This window comes from Drosophila mojavensis, unplaced genomic scaffold, assembly GCF_018153725.1.
Source record: "Drosophila mojavensis isolate 15081-1352.22 unplaced genomic scaffold, ASM1815372v1 contig_36, whole genome shotgun sequence".
Taxonomy (NCBI): Eukaryota; Metazoa; Arthropoda; class Insecta; order Diptera; family Drosophilidae; genus Drosophila; species Drosophila mojavensis.
Window position 1 is genome coordinate 10,382,218 of NW_025318858.1, and position 19,400 is coordinate 10,401,617.

General features: G+C 38.1%; 4 protein-coding genes across 8 annotated transcripts in view; 1 reads left to right on the forward strand and 3 right to left on the reverse strand.

The window, feature by feature from the left end:
* The first annotated feature begins 563 nt into the window (after window positions 1-563).
* Window positions 564-3,016, forward strand: LOC6576464 (von Willebrand factor D and EGF domain-containing protein). The gene is made up of 3 exons (XM_032728513.2): window positions 564-1,050; window positions 1,939-2,475; window positions 2,603-3,016. The coding sequence occupies exons 1-3, from the start codon at window positions 671-673 to the stop codon at window positions 2,910-2,912; spliced, it is 1,227 nt and encodes a 408-aa protein (XP_032584404.1). The 5' UTR covers window positions 564-670; the 3' UTR covers window positions 2,913-3,016.
* Window positions 2,978-5,033, reverse strand: LOC6576467 (von Willebrand factor D and EGF domain-containing protein). Of its 2 annotated transcripts, none has more exons than XM_002002420.4 (4): window positions 4,831-5,023; window positions 4,203-4,760; window positions 3,935-4,138; window positions 2,978-3,236 (listed from the first exon to the last, which is right to left on the reverse strand). In XM_002002420.4, the coding sequence occupies exons 1-4, from the start codon at window positions 4,992-4,994 to the stop codon at window positions 2,978-2,980; spliced, it is 1,185 nt and encodes a 394-aa protein (XP_002002456.1). In that variant the 5' UTR covers window positions 4,995-5,023. The 2 variants fall into 2 exon arrangements, with proteins under 2 accessions (XP_002002456.1, XP_015020670.1); XM_015165184.3 differs by lacking the exon at window positions 2,978-3,236 and adding an exon at window positions 3,605-3,857 and having other exon boundaries at window positions 4,831-5,033.
* A 2,044-nt stretch (window positions 5,034-7,077) lies between these two features.
* Window positions 7,078-15,289, reverse strand: LOC6576468. Of its 2 annotated transcripts, none has more exons than XM_002002421.4 (5): window positions 14,863-15,288; window positions 8,972-9,146; window positions 8,785-8,902; window positions 7,890-8,662; window positions 7,078-7,622 (listed from the first exon to the last, which is right to left on the reverse strand). In XM_002002421.4, exons 1-5 carry the CDS (start codon window positions 15,187-15,189, stop codon window positions 7,156-7,158), a joined length of 1,860 nt encoding a protein of 619 aa, XP_002002457.3. In that variant the 5' UTR covers window positions 15,190-15,288; the 3' UTR covers window positions 7,078-7,155. The 2 variants fall into 2 exon arrangements, with proteins under 2 accessions (XP_002002457.3, XP_015020671.2); XM_015165185.3 differs by having other exon boundaries at window positions 7,519-7,622; window positions 7,886-8,662; window positions 14,863-15,289.
* Window positions 15,290-17,508: 2,219 nt separating this feature from the next.
* Window positions 17,509-19,400, reverse strand: part of LOC6576469 (angiotensin-converting enzyme) — a 66,695-nt gene continuing 64,803 nt past the window's right edge. For all 3 annotated transcript variants that reach the window (XM_044008936.1, XM_002002422.4, XM_015165186.3), the window contains exons 9-10: window positions 18,184-18,324; window positions 17,509-17,959 (exon numbers count right to left, since the gene is read on the reverse strand). In XM_044008936.1, the coding sequence (XP_043864871.1) occupies window positions 17,656-17,959; window positions 18,184-18,324 (445 nt within the window). In that variant the 3' untranslated portion in view covers window positions 17,509-17,655. The remainder of the gene's footprint in view (window positions 17,960-18,183; window positions 18,325-19,400) is intronic.

The following is a 19,400-nucleotide window of genomic DNA, read 5'->3' on the forward strand; positions in this document are numbered from 1 at the left end:
TATGCTGCAGTTAGTCAAATTATTAATAATTTTGTTTTTGAAAAAAAAAAAAAAAACACATACACACACACAATTTTTAATGTAAAATAATGCTAATTGCAATTTACACGCAAACACACAGCTCGATATTAAAATATATGTGAGGTTTATTTTAATATGGGTATGCATGCAGGTGTGATTAGATCATTGCCTTTACAGTTTGAGCGTTACTGCTTTTGGGATAACAGTCTTATGAACACTTTAATCATATTATAAGCAAATCATAATACGCACACAGCGCAGTCGGTGGCACTCACTCAATTCTGCTTATTGATTATCTCATTTGCTGAGATCAGTCAATAATTTCCGAGAATTACCTACAAAATATGTATACTCAAAAATAAATCAAATACAAATAAAATAAACCAACAAAAACAATAACGGGCTGCCAGATGTGAGAGTCGCCGTCGAGGTTATTGATAGACGCATTGCTGATTAAAAGGGAAGTCGGAGGGGATCCAATTTTGCCGGCTGGAGGCGATTTGCGAACCATTAGAAACTGAATTTGAAAAACTTTTTACTCAGCGATTAGTTAAAGTGCAGCAGTCGTAGAGAACGGACGCGTGTGTGCAGTTAGTTCCTCCAGCTACATCGACTACAGTTTGATAATCAGTGTGTGACGTCATCGATCATGAGCTCATCTTTGCAGTTGTTCAGTCTCGCTGCTGCGCTGCTGCTGCTGTGTCTTTGCGGTGGCGCCGATGCCCAGTTTAAGACGGCGGGCATCAAAACCCGTCAGCCTGTACAGGTTGCCGGCAATCTACAGCTATACGGCAATGCCAGCAGCGAGTACAACCAAACCCAGTACCAGACCCAGACCCAGACTCAGTATAGCACCTATGGCAACTATGCCAATTTCGTGCCTGCCGAAACATATCAAGGAGCATCGGGACATTATGTTCAATCGCTCAATCAGGTGCATCGTCCGCCCCAGATCCTGGACGAGACGGCGCTGTTCATCAACAAGACCCGCTCGGCTATGGCTAGCGGCATTTGCTATAAGGAAGTGCCGTAAGTCTATATAAGGGGCAGGGTAGGGATAGTCAAATTGACCAAGTGACCTCAAATATTTACAGTATTATAGTATTGCAGATATAGTTAACGTAGAATAATATGAATATTTTATTTGGACAGGGAGGGGTATTTAGAGAAGCAAAGTGATGCGAAAAACTATTTCCATGAAACTATTTTTGATTCTAGAAACGATGAGCTGCCAGAAATTCATAATTACTATAATTAATATATATTTACTAGTTTCAGTAGTAAAATAATAAAAAACTTCAACCTTAACGTAAAACAAACAAAAATATAGACAGAAGCAAAAATTCATATATAAATATAAATATTAATAATTAATAAATAAATATTAACAATTATTATATGTATAATGTACAATAAATTGTAATAATTATTTATATAATAATAATTAATATCGGAATATTCCTTTGTCTATGATAGTCCCCTTGATTGAAATCTATGATGTTATCTCCACGTAAATTCCCCTTGCATAAGCTCAAATTATTATCGCGCAGTTTAGAGTAATTGAAAACAGGGCAGCTACACATTGAACTAACAACCTCGACATCCTCTTGACTTGCCTGATAATGAAATGTGATTTCATATTCAATTTGATATACATACTTATAGAATTTGTATACTTAGTTAGCTGACATATATTTGTTTTTGTGATATTGAAAGAAAAACAAGCGCTTAGACCTTGAGAAGTGAGGAAAACGAATAGAAATTTATTTTATATAAATATACTTATAAATAAATATATATTTATTACTCATAAATCTCTTCCCTCCGTGAAGAATAATATATTATCGTGCATTTAATTTTTGATCTTCACAAAATATTTAATCTTTTATATCTTTATATATAACTTTTCCTTTTCAGCACCGCATCTTTGTTGCATGGCTCGCGGGAAAAGTATGTTGGCAATGGCACCTCCCCAGATCTGAGTCAAATTCAGGTTTGCTGCGAGGGCTACGAGCGCAATCCCCATGTCTATAAACGATGCGATCCCATCTGCGTGGACGACTGCCCCAATGGCATTTGCACAGCTCCCAATACTTGCGTTTGCATGCCCGGACATGTGAGAACGGACGAAGGCAAATGCATCTCCACCTGCCCGCTGGGCTGCGGCAATGGTGTGTGCGATGAACAGAACGAATGCCGTTGCCGCGAGGGCTACAAACTGGATCCCGTTAGCCGCAAGTACTGCCAGCCAGAGTGCAATCCAGGCTGCGGCAACGGCCGCTGTGTGGCGCCCAACAAATGTGACTGTCTCCAAGGCTATCGCCGTGCAGCCGATGGCAGCTGTACTCCTGTCTGTGATCACTGCGAGAACGGGCAGTGTATCAAGCCAGGACAGTGTAGCTGCAATGAGGGCTACGGGAAAGTGGAGGGACGTTGCGAACCTGTCTGCGACCAGTACGTATTAATGCATTTTATTTATCAGAGTCAGAGTCTGAGTCAGTCAGAGTCAGTCACAGTCACACACTATCAATTACCAATATTGACAATATCTTCTATCCTTATTCCTCTTCCACTCAAACAGACCCTGTAAGAATGGCCGTTGCATTGCGCCCAACACTTGCGAATGTGCCCCGGGATACGATTGGGAGCGTAAGAGTGGACAGTGTGTGCCGCACTGCGATTTGCCCTGTTTGAATGGCGTCTGCATCGGGCAGAATAAATGCGAATGTAAATTGGGCTATGTCGTGGATGAGCGTCGGCCGAATCTCTGCCAGCCGCATTGTCCTCAGGGCTGTCCCAATGGCTACTGCAGCGCGCCCAACTTCTGCATCTGCAAGCCGGGCTTCATCAAGAGCGGCATCAAGGGACGCCAGAGCTGTCAGCCCGTCTAAATAATTGGATTTGTCATCGTGAATTTATTTGCATTTTTTTTCATTTTTGATTTGTTATTTAAGAGCTACGACCAATTAAAGAGACGGCCGATTAACGCATTAAACTCGTATTTCATGTCCTCATTGAGTTCTGCACGCTGCTGCCAGCTGCTCAGCTTTCGTTCAATATGTTGTGGCTCCAGGCATTGGCCGACGTAGTGCGTCTGTCCAGCTGGACACTCGCAGTGGCCATTGGCATCGCAGCTGCCATTCAGGCAGTGCTGTTCGTTTGGAACACAGCCGCAGACATTGGGCGACAGACATTTGCCATAGTCACCACAGGAGCTGCAAGAGATCAAATTATTTTTAATATTACTCAAAAACTTATAATATTTAATGATGAGCAAACACTTTTCTCTTTTCCAAATATTTATATTTTCCAAATTGTTAAAATAAAGCAAATAAGACAAATTAAATATTACATCGATTTAATAATTTTGGAAACAGATATCTTTAGCAGTATTTAGAGTAGTGCACTTTGCTGGAATATTTTTGTTCAATTTAATTTAATTTTAAGAGTAATTCTAAAACTAAAGCATTAGTCTTAAAATGAAATCATTGAATTTTAAGTGATTATTTCATTTGATTCGAAGCAAAAAATTTTAAGCTTTAAGCCTTACGCCCTATAAAGATAAATATATTATGAGGTGATATTAATTTTTATATTATTTGTATATTTTTTTAATTTATCTTGATTTGACATAAAAGAACATAAAGAATATTTTTAAAATTTTCTAAATTAAGTTTCTGTTAGAAACCAAAATATTTATAATTTTAATGAACAATTTTAAAATAAAATATCTTTCGGAAAATCTGTATACGTTTAACATGAATATTTAGATACAGAAATGAAAACTGTGCTTCTTTAGATTTTATCATAGCTGTGGCTAGTTACAAAACAGTTGACTAGGGGAGATATATTTAGAGTGAGTTGTTATGATTAGAATTCAATATTTGTTTTGTATTTGCCATCTTAGACCTACCTCTCGCACTTGGGCTCACAGCTGTTGCCGCGCAGCTCGTAGCCCTCGAAGCAGCGACAGATGCCAGGCGCAATGCACACTCCATTGCCACGCCCACAGTCGTCCGGGCAAACCGGCAGGCAGCTGGTCGTGTTCACATCATATTGATATCCCGTACGACAGTTGCATTTGAAGCGCGACTCACAGAAGCCATTCTCGCAATGTCTGCGAATGAAAGAATCGAAAGGGAATTGGAGCAGGTAAGCTTTTGTGATCTGCTAATACATACAGATAGCATTCAGCCTCGCAGACGTTGCGCTGTCGCCGCTTGATGAAGCCCGGAATGCATTCGCATTGATTGGGCGCCACGCATTTCCCGTAGCCACAGTCCGGCGCACAGATGGGCTGGCAGCCCAGCTCGGGGCTATGTCGATAGCCCGGCAAGCACTCGCATTTATCGGGCGCCACGCACTGCTCATGCGTGCCACAGCCCTTGGGGCAGCGGGCACGGCAAAAGAGTCGAGTCTCCGGATCCAGAATATAGCCCGGTTGGCAAACACAGGTGCCATTCAGATAGCAGAGTCCGTGCTGGCAGGCGATCGGACAGGTGTGTATGCAAGCACCTTGCTCGTTGCGCACAAATTCCGGGAAGCACTCGCACTGGCCCGTGACGCGGCAGAAGCCGTTCCGGCAGTTGTCCGGCGTATTGAGCCCACAATCCGGCACACATTGCCCGCTATACGGATCTGTTCGATAACCAGCGCAGCACTGTTCGACTCGCTGGAAATAGATGCTGGAGCCATTGCCACGCACCGGCTGATCCTTGTGAGTCTGAAAGAAGACGGCACTACGACAATATTATTGGCCTTTATTGCTTTTGCTCCCCCCAATCTGGCAGCACTGGTTGACCTACTTACGGCAGTTCGCGCTGACACAGATTCGTGTGCGTTAGACTTAGTGACTCAAATTCGAGTGCTGTACGTATATCGCCATACAGCTCCGATCCCACTGCCAAGCCCAGCAGCATCAGCATCAGCTGAGGCAGCAGTTCAGTCCAGTTCCATTTCCATTTGCAGTGCATTTCTCGCGTTGTTTACTTCAACAGCTTCTTGAAGCGAATGAGCGCAGTGATTCAGATTCAGCGCCTTATCAGCTAGAGTAGAAAAATAGAAAAAGAGTGTGCAAGACAGAAACCGAGCGAGAGAGAGAGAGAGAGAGAGAGAGAGAGAGAGAGAGAGAGAGAGAGAGAGAGAGAGAGAGAAAGAGACTTTTACTGAGGCTGTCAAGGGAGGGAGCTAGCCCACCCTGCGATAACTACAAATAAACTAAGACGTAAACCAGAGCTGATCCTAAGTTTCTGCTGGAAACTTATCAATATTAATAATCGACTGTAAGCTGTGCAAAATAAGATCTTTGCCCGATGAGCAGAATAATTAGAATGTAATAAATAATTCAAATAAAATGTATAATTGTAATTACCTGAATAAAAAAATAAAATTACAATTTTCCTTTCTAATCAAATCTCTTTTTGAAACATTTGTCGCAGATTTATACGCCGTAGATAACATACAAAATTTGCATTACGATTCTCCTAAAGTATTCATAAAATAAAAACATTTTGGCTCAAGCTGATTAGGGGTATTTCAAGTTTATTATATAATATAGTCGGGTAGTCCCATCATATTAATATTATTAAGTGCACCCATATTAAGTGCATATACGTACGTTATGTACGTATAAATTATAAAATTAATTACGTTTTTAGAACCCAGATCTGATTCGATAGGCAACCCTGCGGTTCTCTATTTGCTGATAAATCGGTCCACCACACATATGAATCAACCAAAAAAATAGTCGATATGGTCAGCCGTTCTGCATATAAAAACAAAGCGCTGATCGGTTCTTACTTAGTTCCCCAATTTGAGTTGTGAGCCAATAGTAATTATAATCAAAAAAATAAATAAATAAAAAATAATATGAAGTATTTGATGGTTCTGGTTTTGAGCATTGCCTATGTTAAAGCAGAACAAGCGATCGAAACAAACACCAAAAGTGAATGCGTTCCGGAATGTGGACCAAATCAAAAGTGTTACGACAGCCAATGCATTTCTGACGATGGCTTTGGCAATTTCAACTGTACGAAGCCAGCGGGGGACGAGGTGACGAAGGCGAAGTACCCAAATGTCTGCGGTTCGAATGCCGAATGTGTGAATGGTCAATGCGTTTGTAGGAAAGGCTACTACATTAAATTCATAGACAGCACCGACTGCATTCCGAGTGTTTGCCCAAACGATTGTGGGGAAAATTATATATGCTTTAACAGTGAATGTAAGTGCATTGAGGAGTTTGCTGATTATCCTAACTGCATGAAGCCTGATCCCACCATCGAGAGCACCACTACTGCCAACAGCACTACCATTACAAATAGCACCTCTACAACAGAGAGCAACACCACTACCAATAGCACTACCAATAGCACTACCATTTCAATAGCCCTACACACAAATAGAGCCTCCACAACCGAGAGCACCACCACTACTAATTTCACCACCACCACCACAACACCCAAACCTACATTAAAACCAACACCTAAACCAGGGAGGGCTGGCCTCAGTGCTTGGGTTCTCGTGGCAATTATTTCGCTGTTAGGTGCTGTTTTGATTTTCGGCGGCTTCGTGCTGTACAGATATAAATATCGAGGTAGTTACTACATCACACCCACACAAAGAGTATACAAATATTAATTTTTAGAATTGTAATATAAATAAGTTTAAATGTTGCAGAATAAGGTGCAGAATAACTTGCTATTTTCTGTTACTCTTGCTTGTGAACAATAATATAAATAATATGAATAGTAAAATATTCGCTACACACTGAGTCATGCAAAATAAGTCGCGGTATATGAAATTTAAAATGAAATTTTAAAACTAAGCGGAATCAAACGTTTGATCTTCTCTTAGAGGAACTCTGTGTATCATGATTAGGCCGCTGTTGAACTATTGGTAATATCTGAGAATCCGGGACTCCAAGCTCCAGAGTAGAGAAATTCTCTCTCACCAATTTCATAACCTCGGCAATCACATAAAATATGAAAAATATTTTATATTTATTACTATTTTATTGATGTATTTTTATTGTAAATTATATATAAGACATAAAAATTGTTTACAAATATATTTTCATACTTATTTCCTTAGTTTTTTTTTATTCTTATGTAAAATTGAAATTCTGCCTGTCGAAATTCACAAATGGGCAATTTTATGGGCTCCGATCTGGCTGGGCACCTGCAGGAAGTTGGCATTTTGTGGCGGAATGATCAAGTGGGAGACATGTGAGCCACCGTTGGTGGTGCTGGATGTCTGCTGGTGGTGCAGCTGTCCATTGCTGGGGCGCAGTGGCGGCGGCGGTGCCAAAAATGCAGTTGCAGTGGTTGAATGCTGATAACGTGACGGCTGCGAGGCATGGGATTGTGGTTGGTGTGATGGGTGTGAATGTTGTTGATGCAGCTGATGGTGGTGCTGGTGATGATGGTGCTGCTGCTGCTGCTGTTGATGGTATCTAATCTCATCGTACAGATGCGAGTCGAGGCTGCCTTTGCGTGACTTGGGCGAAACGACCGAATAAAGCGACTCCTTGCGCGCATAGGCATAGGGCTGAGTTGTAATCGAGGAGTTATTGCTGGGCGTATCATATATATCAGGCAAAGATGCTGCAAAGGAACGTTCGATTAGAATGTTTGCTTAGCCGTGTGGCTAATGCGATAAATAGCTTGAGAGATGAATGAATGAATACATATTGCATATTACATATTAAATTGACTTATTAAACTTAAAATACAATGACGAATCTCTCCAAGTGCGCGGCATTTTATAGATTTTCAAATGAGCACCACTGCATAAATATTAACAGCAAACATCGCATGACTCAAGCCATTTAACGAACCGCCCTCGTGACAGGCGGGGCGACACTTACATACCCTCGTTCGGTTGGGTTTGATTGGTGTTGGGCAAGAGGGCCGGCGGCTTGGGCAGCGGCCCGTGAAAGATCTTCCCCGTGTCGCTGATCACAACTTCCGGATTGCCATGCCCATGCGGCTGGGCGTTGCTGAACGTGCCGTTGGCATTGTAGACAACGGCCTCCTTCTGCAGATGCTGACGCCGATAGACATAGAGGAAGCCCAATACGATGACGATCATCAGCATGAGCAGCATAACGATCAGAGTGCTCAAAAGGCTGGAGTCGTGATCGTGAGCACTGCGACTCGGATTACTCTCGCCGGCAGCAAAGCCAGCTAAATTCAACTGAGGTGCTCGATCCTGAGTCCCGGCAACGCCGCCAGCACTTGTGATGACATGTATGACCTCAGGCGTGGGCACTCCAGCGGCAGCGGCTGTGTGCAGATTCTCGAGCAGAGCATTGCTTGACTCGTGCAGGATGATCTTGGGCGTGTGCGCCGACTCCTGCACCGGCTGCTTGATCAATATGACCTCCGGCAGAGCGCTGGGCGTCACCTGGACGTGACTGCTCTCGGACATGCTGCCAATGCTCCTGGCAATATTATTGATATTATGCGTTAGATTCGCCATGGTCGAGTTGATAGTCTCCAGCACAACATGATTGACATTGACAGCCTCCAAGTTTTCGGGGCCCTGACACTCGCCCGTCTGCGGATGACAGCGCTTCTCTGGGCACTCGCAGGCTTTGCGACACATGACGCCATGGGTGCCCACAGGACACGGTTGCTCGCAGCTGGAATAATGTGAAATGAACTCTACATTACACTTAGCTCAAACAGAAACCTGTGTTTCATTAGAAATTTTGGTGTACTGAAGAAAATTTCACTGTAAATGCTTCTCTCGATATGAACTCACAATTGTCCAGCCCAACCGGCTATGCAATGGCATCCTCCCGTTTTATTATCACACACAGCATCGTTTTGGCATTGGCACGGATTCTTGCAGTCGAGTCCCCAGCGATCATGATCACAGCCTGTGGAGAGACAGCGTGAATGGATGGCATTTCGAATAGATCGCTTCACTTCTTCAGCTCTTTACTCACGCTGTGTGCAGTGCTTGCCGGTGTAGCCCTCCTCGCAGCTGCATATGTCGGGCATTAGGCAATTGCCACGCCCACAGCCACCGCGACAAATGGGACGGCAGCTGGCTTGACTATCCGAGAGATTGCCCTCATAGCCTTGGCAGCAAAAGCGAACTGTGCGCGTTTTATTTAATCTCTGAAAGAGGAGCAGAGCAAGCAAGAGCAACTAGTGGTGAGTAAGCTTACCAAGCAAAAGTTGATTTTCTTAAAGTATTTAAGCATTTTTGTATTATTATCTGAACTGTATGAGAATGAAGTGAAGCAAATTTTGTTTTTATTTGCTGTGCGTATAATAAACATAGCGTATAATAAACATAAAACATAGGCATATTTCGATGCTCGCAGATACTAATGAAGATGAAGACGATACATCAGAACCTTTGGCAGAGGTAGTAATAGCGTCATTAGATAATTTACATAGCTTTTGTTTACAAACCGCAACTGATGAATCTACATCAGGCACTTTTTCTCCTTAAAAAATCATTAAAGAATCTGAGCATCAGCAATGTTCTTCGAAGCAAACCCATATAATTCAGTTCTTTTCAAAGATTAATTAATTTAAATATACATTACGAATATGTTAAATATCAGCAGTTGAATAAAATCCCTTGATAATTCGAACATTTTGTTATTTACTCTCAAAAGGCATTTCATATTTCCAGCATTCGTAATATTTTAAGAGTCCCCCGAGTTTCGCAATATCGACAGTCTACTGTATATGTATATATACATGCATGTATAAAGTATATACATATGTACATGGGTGGTCTGAAAAGTTTGCAACATAACAAAAATATATAAACGTACATTATTTTGACCAATATAACTGTTTTGTTATTATATCATTTTCTTATCCTTACTTGACATTGCGAATTATGTATATCACGTAAAATACTTAAAATATGTCACATTAGCTATAAAAGAGATATGAGATAAGTGTATTTCAGCAATCTTTTAAATGGACCAAAATATATATATATATTTAAGCAGATAAGATCGTGTAGACAATCTTGACCGACTTCATAATATTCGCACTTCAATTCATTGGAAATGTCATAAATTAAAGATAAATAAAAATAAAAAAATTTTAATAGCCCTCATCTAATTTATATAGCTGGATGAACGGATATTGAAAGTAATATAATTATTTTACACTTATATAATAAGAAAGAATATAATTTGTATGGAGTCAGTTTGTTTCAAACGTTGGGCTTCTTACAACAATTTCAAGAATATGGTGTCATAATAATGATTCATATTATTTTGTATATGATAAGCTCAAGAAATATTAAGAATATTTTGCATATATACAAATGTATATATGAAATGTATACGTAAAATATAAAAACAGACGAGTACTATCGAAGACCGCTTCCTGTTGGGTTTACAAATTTGTATGGCATTGCCTTGGCAAAGTTTTAAGCTCGCTGTTCAGTTTGCAAACTGTCTGCAAATGCGCAGCACTTAAAGTAATTCATTTCTTTTGTAAATATTATTTGCAAAAATAAAAAAAATTCGATATAGAAAATGCAACGTTTCAAGTGCTCGACTTTACTCTGCTGCAGTTGGCTGCTGTTGCTGTTGATGCTAAATTTTGCCAGTGCTGAAGTTGAGAAATTTCACGTTGAAATTGCTCTCATCACATCCACTTCTGAAGGATATGGCTCAACCGAGAATATAGATTATCAGACAGAGCCAATAGGTTTCTCAACAGAGCCAGATGCAGATTCTTCAACGACAACAACGACAACAACAACAACCACTGAGCGACCTAAACCACCCAAACCACACAGATTATGGGAAATAATTATTGTTCTTGTTATTCTAATTATTGTCATAAGTTTGGTTATACTCGTTTATAAATTAAAGAACAGCAGATCGTATGATGTGTAAATATTTAACAGAAATATCAAATATTATATTATAATTAAATTATATTGTTTTAATTGTGCTTTAATTATTATTAAATATATTATAAAATATGTTTAAAGGAAGATAATGTTATATAAACATACACATATTCTGTGAAAAATATATTTAAATAAGAAAAACATATGTATGCACAAAAAATTCCAATATACATATGTAAATATTGTATATATATGAGAGTTGTTTCATTTATAAAAATTGTTGTAATATTTTAATTATTTTTCTTCTTATGCAAACGAAAAATTAATTCCAGTTTCTAAATCTATAAAAAGTATTAAATATTTGAGCAGTGTCTAAAAGTACTCCACACATATTTCTCTAAAACGACCGCCTTTTAGTATGCAATACGCTTTAACAAGTGAAGTTAGTTGTGATTTAAGAAAAAGAGACCTTGACAACCTAATGAAAGTTCGCTGTCATATTGAAGGGTAATTCATGATTATTAGTTTACTCTAATGAATCAATTTCTTATATACTTATATATACTTATATACTTATATATGTATATATAAAGGATTTTGCTTACACAAGTTTTGCATGAACGACATAGGTTGAATAATTATTGAGGAGAAATAAATACATTTTGTATTTCCTTTACATATCAATTATTTAAATAAGTTTTCACAAATTTATTCTAATTTAATTGGGATTTCAACAGCATTCCTAATTCACATAATTATCAACTCTCAATAATCACACTTTATTCACTCAACAAATCATCCTATTTGGACTCTGATCTTCAGTAAGTTGATCATTAAAGAATTCTAGAGTAGGTCTTCTTCTTCCTCACGCACACACACTCAATGTCAACTCGTTGAGCTTTGTAATGTTGAGCAGTTACAAAGGGCGTAAATGCTGATTATGATCAATCTGAGAAATGCACACAAGACCACGCCCACACACACACGCACATCCCTTGAGTTGTCAATTTAATTGAATAATCCGAAACGTTTCTCACAATCATTTGCCGAGTGTCCCGAAGCATTCCCAGTTATTCATTCATTCACTCTAAATTCCAGAGCAAACTTCAGCATTGTTCTCTCGCCCTCAGTTGATCAAACTGTATCTGCAGCTGTATCTGTAACTGTCACCGTGTCTGTCTCTGTGTGTATTTGTGTTCAGCATAAATTAATAAGGCGGAAATTTTAATATAAATACATAAAAAAAAAAATGCTGAGCAGAATATTGCGTGTTCTTTCAGTTCCAATTCCATTGTAGGCATAATTAAGTGCAGCCTTTCCTCGAATCGCTGCCCGCTCTGTGCGTACAGCTCATGCGTGCAGCACTTGCCTAGGTAATTGAATACATATTGAGCAATAAAATTTTACATATGCGAGAGCTCACATTACGGCCACAACTCGTAGAGCTTCCAAGCTCTGGTCTCTGGTCTCTGGTAACCCCAGACCCAGCCTCCGCCTCCGACACCACCCCCATTAACTAACTGTCAACTGTCAGATTCGCATCAATCATTGTGGCGCCTACTTTTCATTTAAATTTATATAATTAACTTGATTTTTTCTCTAATCGCATTTGTATTTGTGAAAATCTTTCGGCACTTGGCCAAATTAAATCTTAAATATCCACGTATATTTCTCTCTTTGAAACTCGTTTCTCATCGCGTCATGTCGCTTAAATGGCTTTTTGGCAAGCCACAAGCGAATTTTGTTTCATGTTAATTAATTAAACGCAATTGGCAATTAGCTACTAGATGTATTTATACATATGCATATATAGGTAAGTATACTTTTCCAAGTCCATATTGCATGGCTATTTTGGACTGTCTTCAATTGCCGTTAGTTCGAAAAAAAAAACCATTACGATACAATTTTCCTTATAAAAAAAACCTAAATAGATCAAACTAGTCTCATCTCAGTTTTGTAAATTAACTCAGATTACAAAATTGTTCGCACGGAATGTGATATATTTTACTTGAGCTAAAAACGCAAATATTCCTTTTTAAAACCCTGCAAATTTCGAGGCTTAGGTAGCACTTAGTAAAGCATAAAATTAAAAAATAAGAAATTCTAATTGCTTATATTTAGAATATTTAAAACATAATTATCATACTGTTCATTTCTTTTATTATCATCATTGCACTAAAGAAAGCATCTCAATTGTAGACTTATGTCATCACGATTGTAATCATAATTATATAATAAATATATGTATATAGATTGAAGTTTTATTTGTTATAATACTCCTTGAGTTTTATCCAAGATTTTTTTTTTCTTCATTAAAAAATAATTAATTTTATTAAAATAAAGAATCTTAGAACTTGACGTATAAATTCGTATAATTATATTCTTAAATATTACAGCTATTACCCCATATACATACTTCTATATAATTCTTAATTCTAGAACCTAAATATGCTATATAAAATGTGCAATTAATTAACATGCTTTAGATTCTGTTTAATTTTTTCATGTCTCATGTTGAAATCCAAAATAGTTAAATTATGAAATTAATTTGCAACAAGACGCAGACAGACACGTATACTCACACACACACTCACACTCACACGCACACATAATTAGAGTTGAAATTGTAAACTAAACCAAAACTGGCTGCATCTTATGGTCAGTTCGAACGACTAACACTCGTTGTGATGCAATTGAAAGTGTGTCAACAGCTTTGGCATCAACTGCAGCAGTCGCAGCAGCAGCAGCAACTGAAACAGTGGAGCATTTAATATTTGTGCAGCCTGGACTCTCTGCATTGCATATTTTGTTTTTCATTTAAACTTTCCATCACTGACACCATGACATAATTATTTTGGTTAAAAACTAAACAAATATAACCAGCCCAGCCTGATTAGGTGAACGACCCAAACCCCAGATCCCCATTTTCCTACTCTCTAAAGCTGGCAACCGGATTCTGCTCATATTTGGTAGCTACTTGTTTTTCTTGATTTCTCGCGCTTTTTCGCATTTATTTTACAGTTTTTAATCACAGCGAAAATATATATTTTTTTTTATATATATATATATTTATATTTATTTTATATGTTGTATGGAATACTCTTTGTGCAACATGGGCTTGAAGTAAACTAATTGATTTAGATTAGGCTGTATTTATCATAGACATTATATAAACAATTTCTAATACAGTTTATGATGTGTTTTATTATGGGTGATACCTAAGACCTCTGCTATTATTGAGATTAAATATATATATTTTAATCAGTATTTATATTTTAAAATTCAAATATATATATATATTTTTTTTTTAATTGCAATATGTTTTTAAAATCTGTATATATGAAGTTCGATAAATATTATGGGACTAATTAATAAACTACATTTACTAAATACATATCTTATATTAAATATCAAAATATTATCAAAGTATGTAAATTATGTATAGAGTATAGACTATCTGAGCAACTGTAACTTATTTACGTATTTTTTAGGGTATTCAATGTCCACTTACAATACATATCAATTATCACGTATACGACGCACCTGCCCAAAAATTCATACAGTAACGTTAACAACCAAGGACATTACCTGTGCTTGGCACTTGGGTCACAACCGGTTCAGGTAAAACAAAGATTATGCTGCTGCACAGCTGCGACTTCCGTTCTGCTGTAGTGCAGCAAAAAACTTTTAACGCTTGCGCAACTCTTGTATATATAATTTTTATTATTATTTTTTTTTTTTTTTGACAGAACCCATTTAGTGCGGCCAAAGCTAATAGCAATTTATGGAATTTATGGCAAGTTGCGCGGCTTCCTGGTTAACATTTGTGGCAAACGGAATCAGGTTTATGGGGCATGTGGCCAAAGACAAGATGACGTAATCGGAAAATCGCAAACGCTGCCTGCCCGCTAAAGGCAGAGCCGGCAGTCGCCACTTCGCCACTTCGCCACTTGGCCAGTTGGCCAGTCGAGATTCGGGCATTTGGTAGACACCTGGACTCACCTGCACCTTCATCACCTCGCGCATTTCCGTCTTGTAGGAGGGACAGCGCGGCGGTATCTCCAGGCACCAGGTGGAGGTGCGCACTCGCACCGGCTGCACCTCGGGCACCTGCAGCAGCTCCTCGTACGGCTCCTCGCGCGTGCAAATGTTGCCCGTGCTCTGTATTGAGGGCAACGCCATGGCCGTTGCATTCACATCCTTGAGGTAAGTATTCACACGTAGGCTATTGTTTTGGCTGTCGCTGGCGACAACTTGCAGCAGCAACAGCAACAGCAGCATTGGCAGCACTGATAGCCGCAAGTTGCAACACACTTGCGGCAGCTTCATGTTATCTGATATTGATTTGCAGAATTTGAAATCGTTTGGTTTTTAATTTACTTATTTATTTGAGTAGTTTACTTACTAAAGTCCAAATTTAATTAAAATATTTTTATAAAATATTATTTTTATACAAAATGAATTGTATTTTAATTAGTTAATTGTATTTATGCTTTTCTTTATTCCCTAATAATTTCTTTTATTACTTTTATTTTGTGTTTTTACGACGATTGTAATGAAATATCATATATTTATGTGTTTAGAAATTAATTAATTTGAATAATTTTAATTTTTATACATTTTTTTATGCGTACAATTCTTATTTATTTTAGCTAGTTTATTTATTTAGCTAGTTTGAGAAAACAGTTTCTTTTTAATAACCAAATTAATTATATGTATTATTCTAAAGAAGTTAATTTAATTTTTTTTTAATTTTGAATTTTGCTTTATTTAGTTTATTATAATTTTATTTTTTACTTTCAAAAAATGGATCTTATATTTTTTATTTATTTTTTATTAATATGTTTGTTTATACAAATTTTTATTTTGAGAATTTGCTATTATATTGTATTTTATTTAATTTTTTGCCATTTTTTGCTTTCACTTTCGAAATTCACATTTCTTATAATATTGTAATATTTATATATTTGGTCTTATGATCCTTTGAGACTAAAATTCTTAAATCAGTCGTGAATATTTTCCATATATATTTTTATTTTTTTTAGGTCATTTGTTTAGTTACTTGAACCAATTCTCTGCCTTATTATGCTGCTAGAACTTTCTTTAACTTTCACTAGATTTACAAAGGTTCTTAAATCAGAATCTTTCCGCTCGAAATGCGTTGCGTGTGCGCTTGGAACGCGACTCTCGTAGTGACTGTTGTTTTCCCCGTTGGTGGCGATTCAATAGCACGTCTGTGTCTGGTCGCGTGTTCCTTCTCCAAAATCAGTGAAACAGTAAACAAATGGGGAAAACATATACATATATGCATCTGTGTTTGTGTATATCAAATTGTTGTCATTGCAAATTGGCGAAGCCGACGACACTTTTTGTCGAGCTCATGAAGGCCGCTGTTCCGGAGCGGGGCACAGCGGGGGCGTACGGGCGACAGGGCGGAAGTACGCACTGCATACAGTTCGAACTCTACAATGAAAGTGAAATGCGAAACATACATACAAATACACAGATACATAAGCTAGTCTACAGTGCAACTCTACACACGATCAACTCTTGAGTTCTCTCTCTCTCTCTCTCTGTCTGCCTCAGTCTCTCCCTCTCTCACCCCCATTCGTTTACGATGATTGCACCTAATTGAAATGTTGATAATGTCCTTAACATGTTTGTTGTTGCTGCTGCTGCTGCTGCCGTTAAAGCGAGGTAAACGCGCTTTTTGTTTTTGTTACTTGCGCTTTTCTGTTGACAGTCGGCGACAGTTGACGGAACGTGGGAGAATGCATAAATTAACGTAAAACTTACATTTAAATGAAGAAATCGGATTTGTATCTGAATTGAGAGAAACAACTTTAATTTGTTGCTGGGCTGTCTCAAATTGTGTGCTGTAATCATCTCATTAAATTCGACACCTTTTGCGATTTGATTAGATTCACTTTTATTAACAGAATTTGAGTCAAAAGAATAATAAATAGAGCTTTTGAATGTTTGCCATCTCTTGATATCTTATCAATATTAAATTGTCTTCCATTAAGACAAATTTTAATTTAGAAAATTGCAGCAAAAGTTTCATTGGACCCTATCATCATCTTTATCTAAAATCCTTTATGGCGCTTGCCACGTCAACTTCCATTCAGACGCTTGGTTTAGCTTATTGATTGTAATGGGTTTTATAAACAAACTGAAACACGCCTCCCCTGCCGCCCTCGCCCCACCCTCTGGTACGCCCCTGCGCTGATAGACAGCGAAAACAACGCTCAGTCAGCTCAAGTGTCTGATTTCTTAGACAAACTTTGAGAACAAAGCTGACACTGAGCTGCCTGCAGACCCCCGCTGGCCCCCATCTGTGGTCAGGCCACGCCCCGAAAGCGACCCGGCGTTGATTATCTTGTTTACACTGAAGTTGCAGTTGCTGTTGCAGTTGTTATTGCTTATTGTGGCTTGCAATTTATTAAATCAAATTTACAAAAACAAAGCAAAAACCAGTTGAGCTGAGAGCGAGAAAAAAGTAATTTTTATGTTTATGATTTGATTCAATTATGAAGCAACAACAACGGCTGCAATGTGCGTGCGACGCTGGCGTTCCAATGACCCGCATCAAAGCTGCCACGCCCCCTACACCACCCCCTGTATTACAGTGTATAAATAATTGTATGCTTTTCGTTTTGCATTCATTAACATTTTTATTGTTTTTGGCTTTGTTTCAAGTTCAACTCGAGTTGACTTGACTTAAAGCGGAAATCAACATATATGTATATTTATATATATTCACATTTATATATTTTACAGACATGCTATGCTCTCTTATATTAGAGAATAGCTCAGCCAGCTGCTTAGGCCAAGTAACACCAGACTGAACAGAGGACTCGCTGCAGCATTGTAATAGCCACCAAAGATCTGGAGTCCGGCTGTCTCGATGCTGCGCTTGCAGTAATCCCCATCGTAATTCCAGCCCACATACTCGTTGGTGCGCAACGCCTCCTGGCGTAGCCATTCCTCGAGCGGTGCAAAGTATTCCCGTAGAGCACTGCCATCCAGACGACCCTCGCCTAGGGTTTCCTGTAGAACCTCTTGCCAGGGCTGGGAGGCGCCCTTGGCCATCAGTTGCCTAAGTGGGGGTGGAGGAAAAGGTGGAGAGACAAAATTGGGTAAATTTAAATTAATAAAAGTTAAAGTATATATTTTATATTATATTTTATTTTATAAAGCTTAAAAATATAATTCAAAAGCTAAGCTAGAACTCTATTAGGCATAAGCATAACAAAGTAGATATTACTGCAAATTAATCTTCATTAATTAGAGAAGAATTTATTAATTACGTTATTCACTTACTTTAATAGATTGCCCGCGGCTGGCTGCCGATAGATGTCGCATTTGTGGAGCGGCTTTCGCGGATCGTTGGGCACATATTGGCCGGCGGCACGGCACATGCTGCGATATAGCTGAAACTGCAGCACCGTGGAGAAAAAGTATCTGCAAGATACAAAACAAGATATGATATATCATTATATATACATATATATGCAACTTGGATTAACATGACTTTTAGAACGGACAGAGTCACGCTTATTGATCGCATGCGAGTCGAACGTTCAAAAAATTGTCAATTGTTCTGCATTGGGTGAGAGTTGAGCTGAGCTGCTAACAAAGCCAACTTGTTGTGGTGCAGAGAATGTGGCTCAAGGTCGCACCGCAATTGCAACTAAGCCAGAACAAATTGCGAAAGGTTTTGCATTTCGACATCGTATACGTTTATTATCCGGTATACGCCAGATCAGCTCTCATCCAATCACAAACTAGACTACATATGTATGTATATTGGTAATTAAAACTGTTTTACAATTTTTTACAAATAAAATATATTTTGTTTAAAAAAGAAAAAAAATATATATATACAAATTTAATTGCATACCCTCGTGGGACGATTCGACATAAAATTCGGCTTAAAATACAGCTGACATATCAGGCCAACATAAATAAGCAGAAGGAATGAGCAGAAAAAATGTTAACAAAGGGAGATATGTTAATTAACAGTGTTATCCGCCGTTAGCTTACAGCGCTCTCCACTAATAACATACTGAGAGGCTGTTAAAGAACATCTGTAGTTCATGTTCAGTCAAAAACAGCGGAGAGGAGAGGAGCTGTTAAGCCTCTATAGGTTAATGTTAGCTGCTTCAGGTATAATGAGCCTGATTCTGAATTATAACAAACTATTCTAAGCTTTATCTTAAAGTTTATTATAGAAATTAAAAAAATAAAAATTAAAAATTAAAATGAATAATCTTTAGGCCATCAATGCAAATATTACAATATATTTGGTACCATATAACTCAGATGTATATAGATATACAAATATAGGTCAGCTACAAACCATTAAGTGGGCGTGCCAAATATACAAACAGCTTGAAAAAGACCACAACTAATATATGTTCATATATTTAAATAAGTCGGGAATTTTTTTATATTATCTCTGTAGAGATTCCTAATCGTTGTTATATTATATTAGAAGCTTTTGCATAATATATTATATTAATGCTCCGGGCCATCTG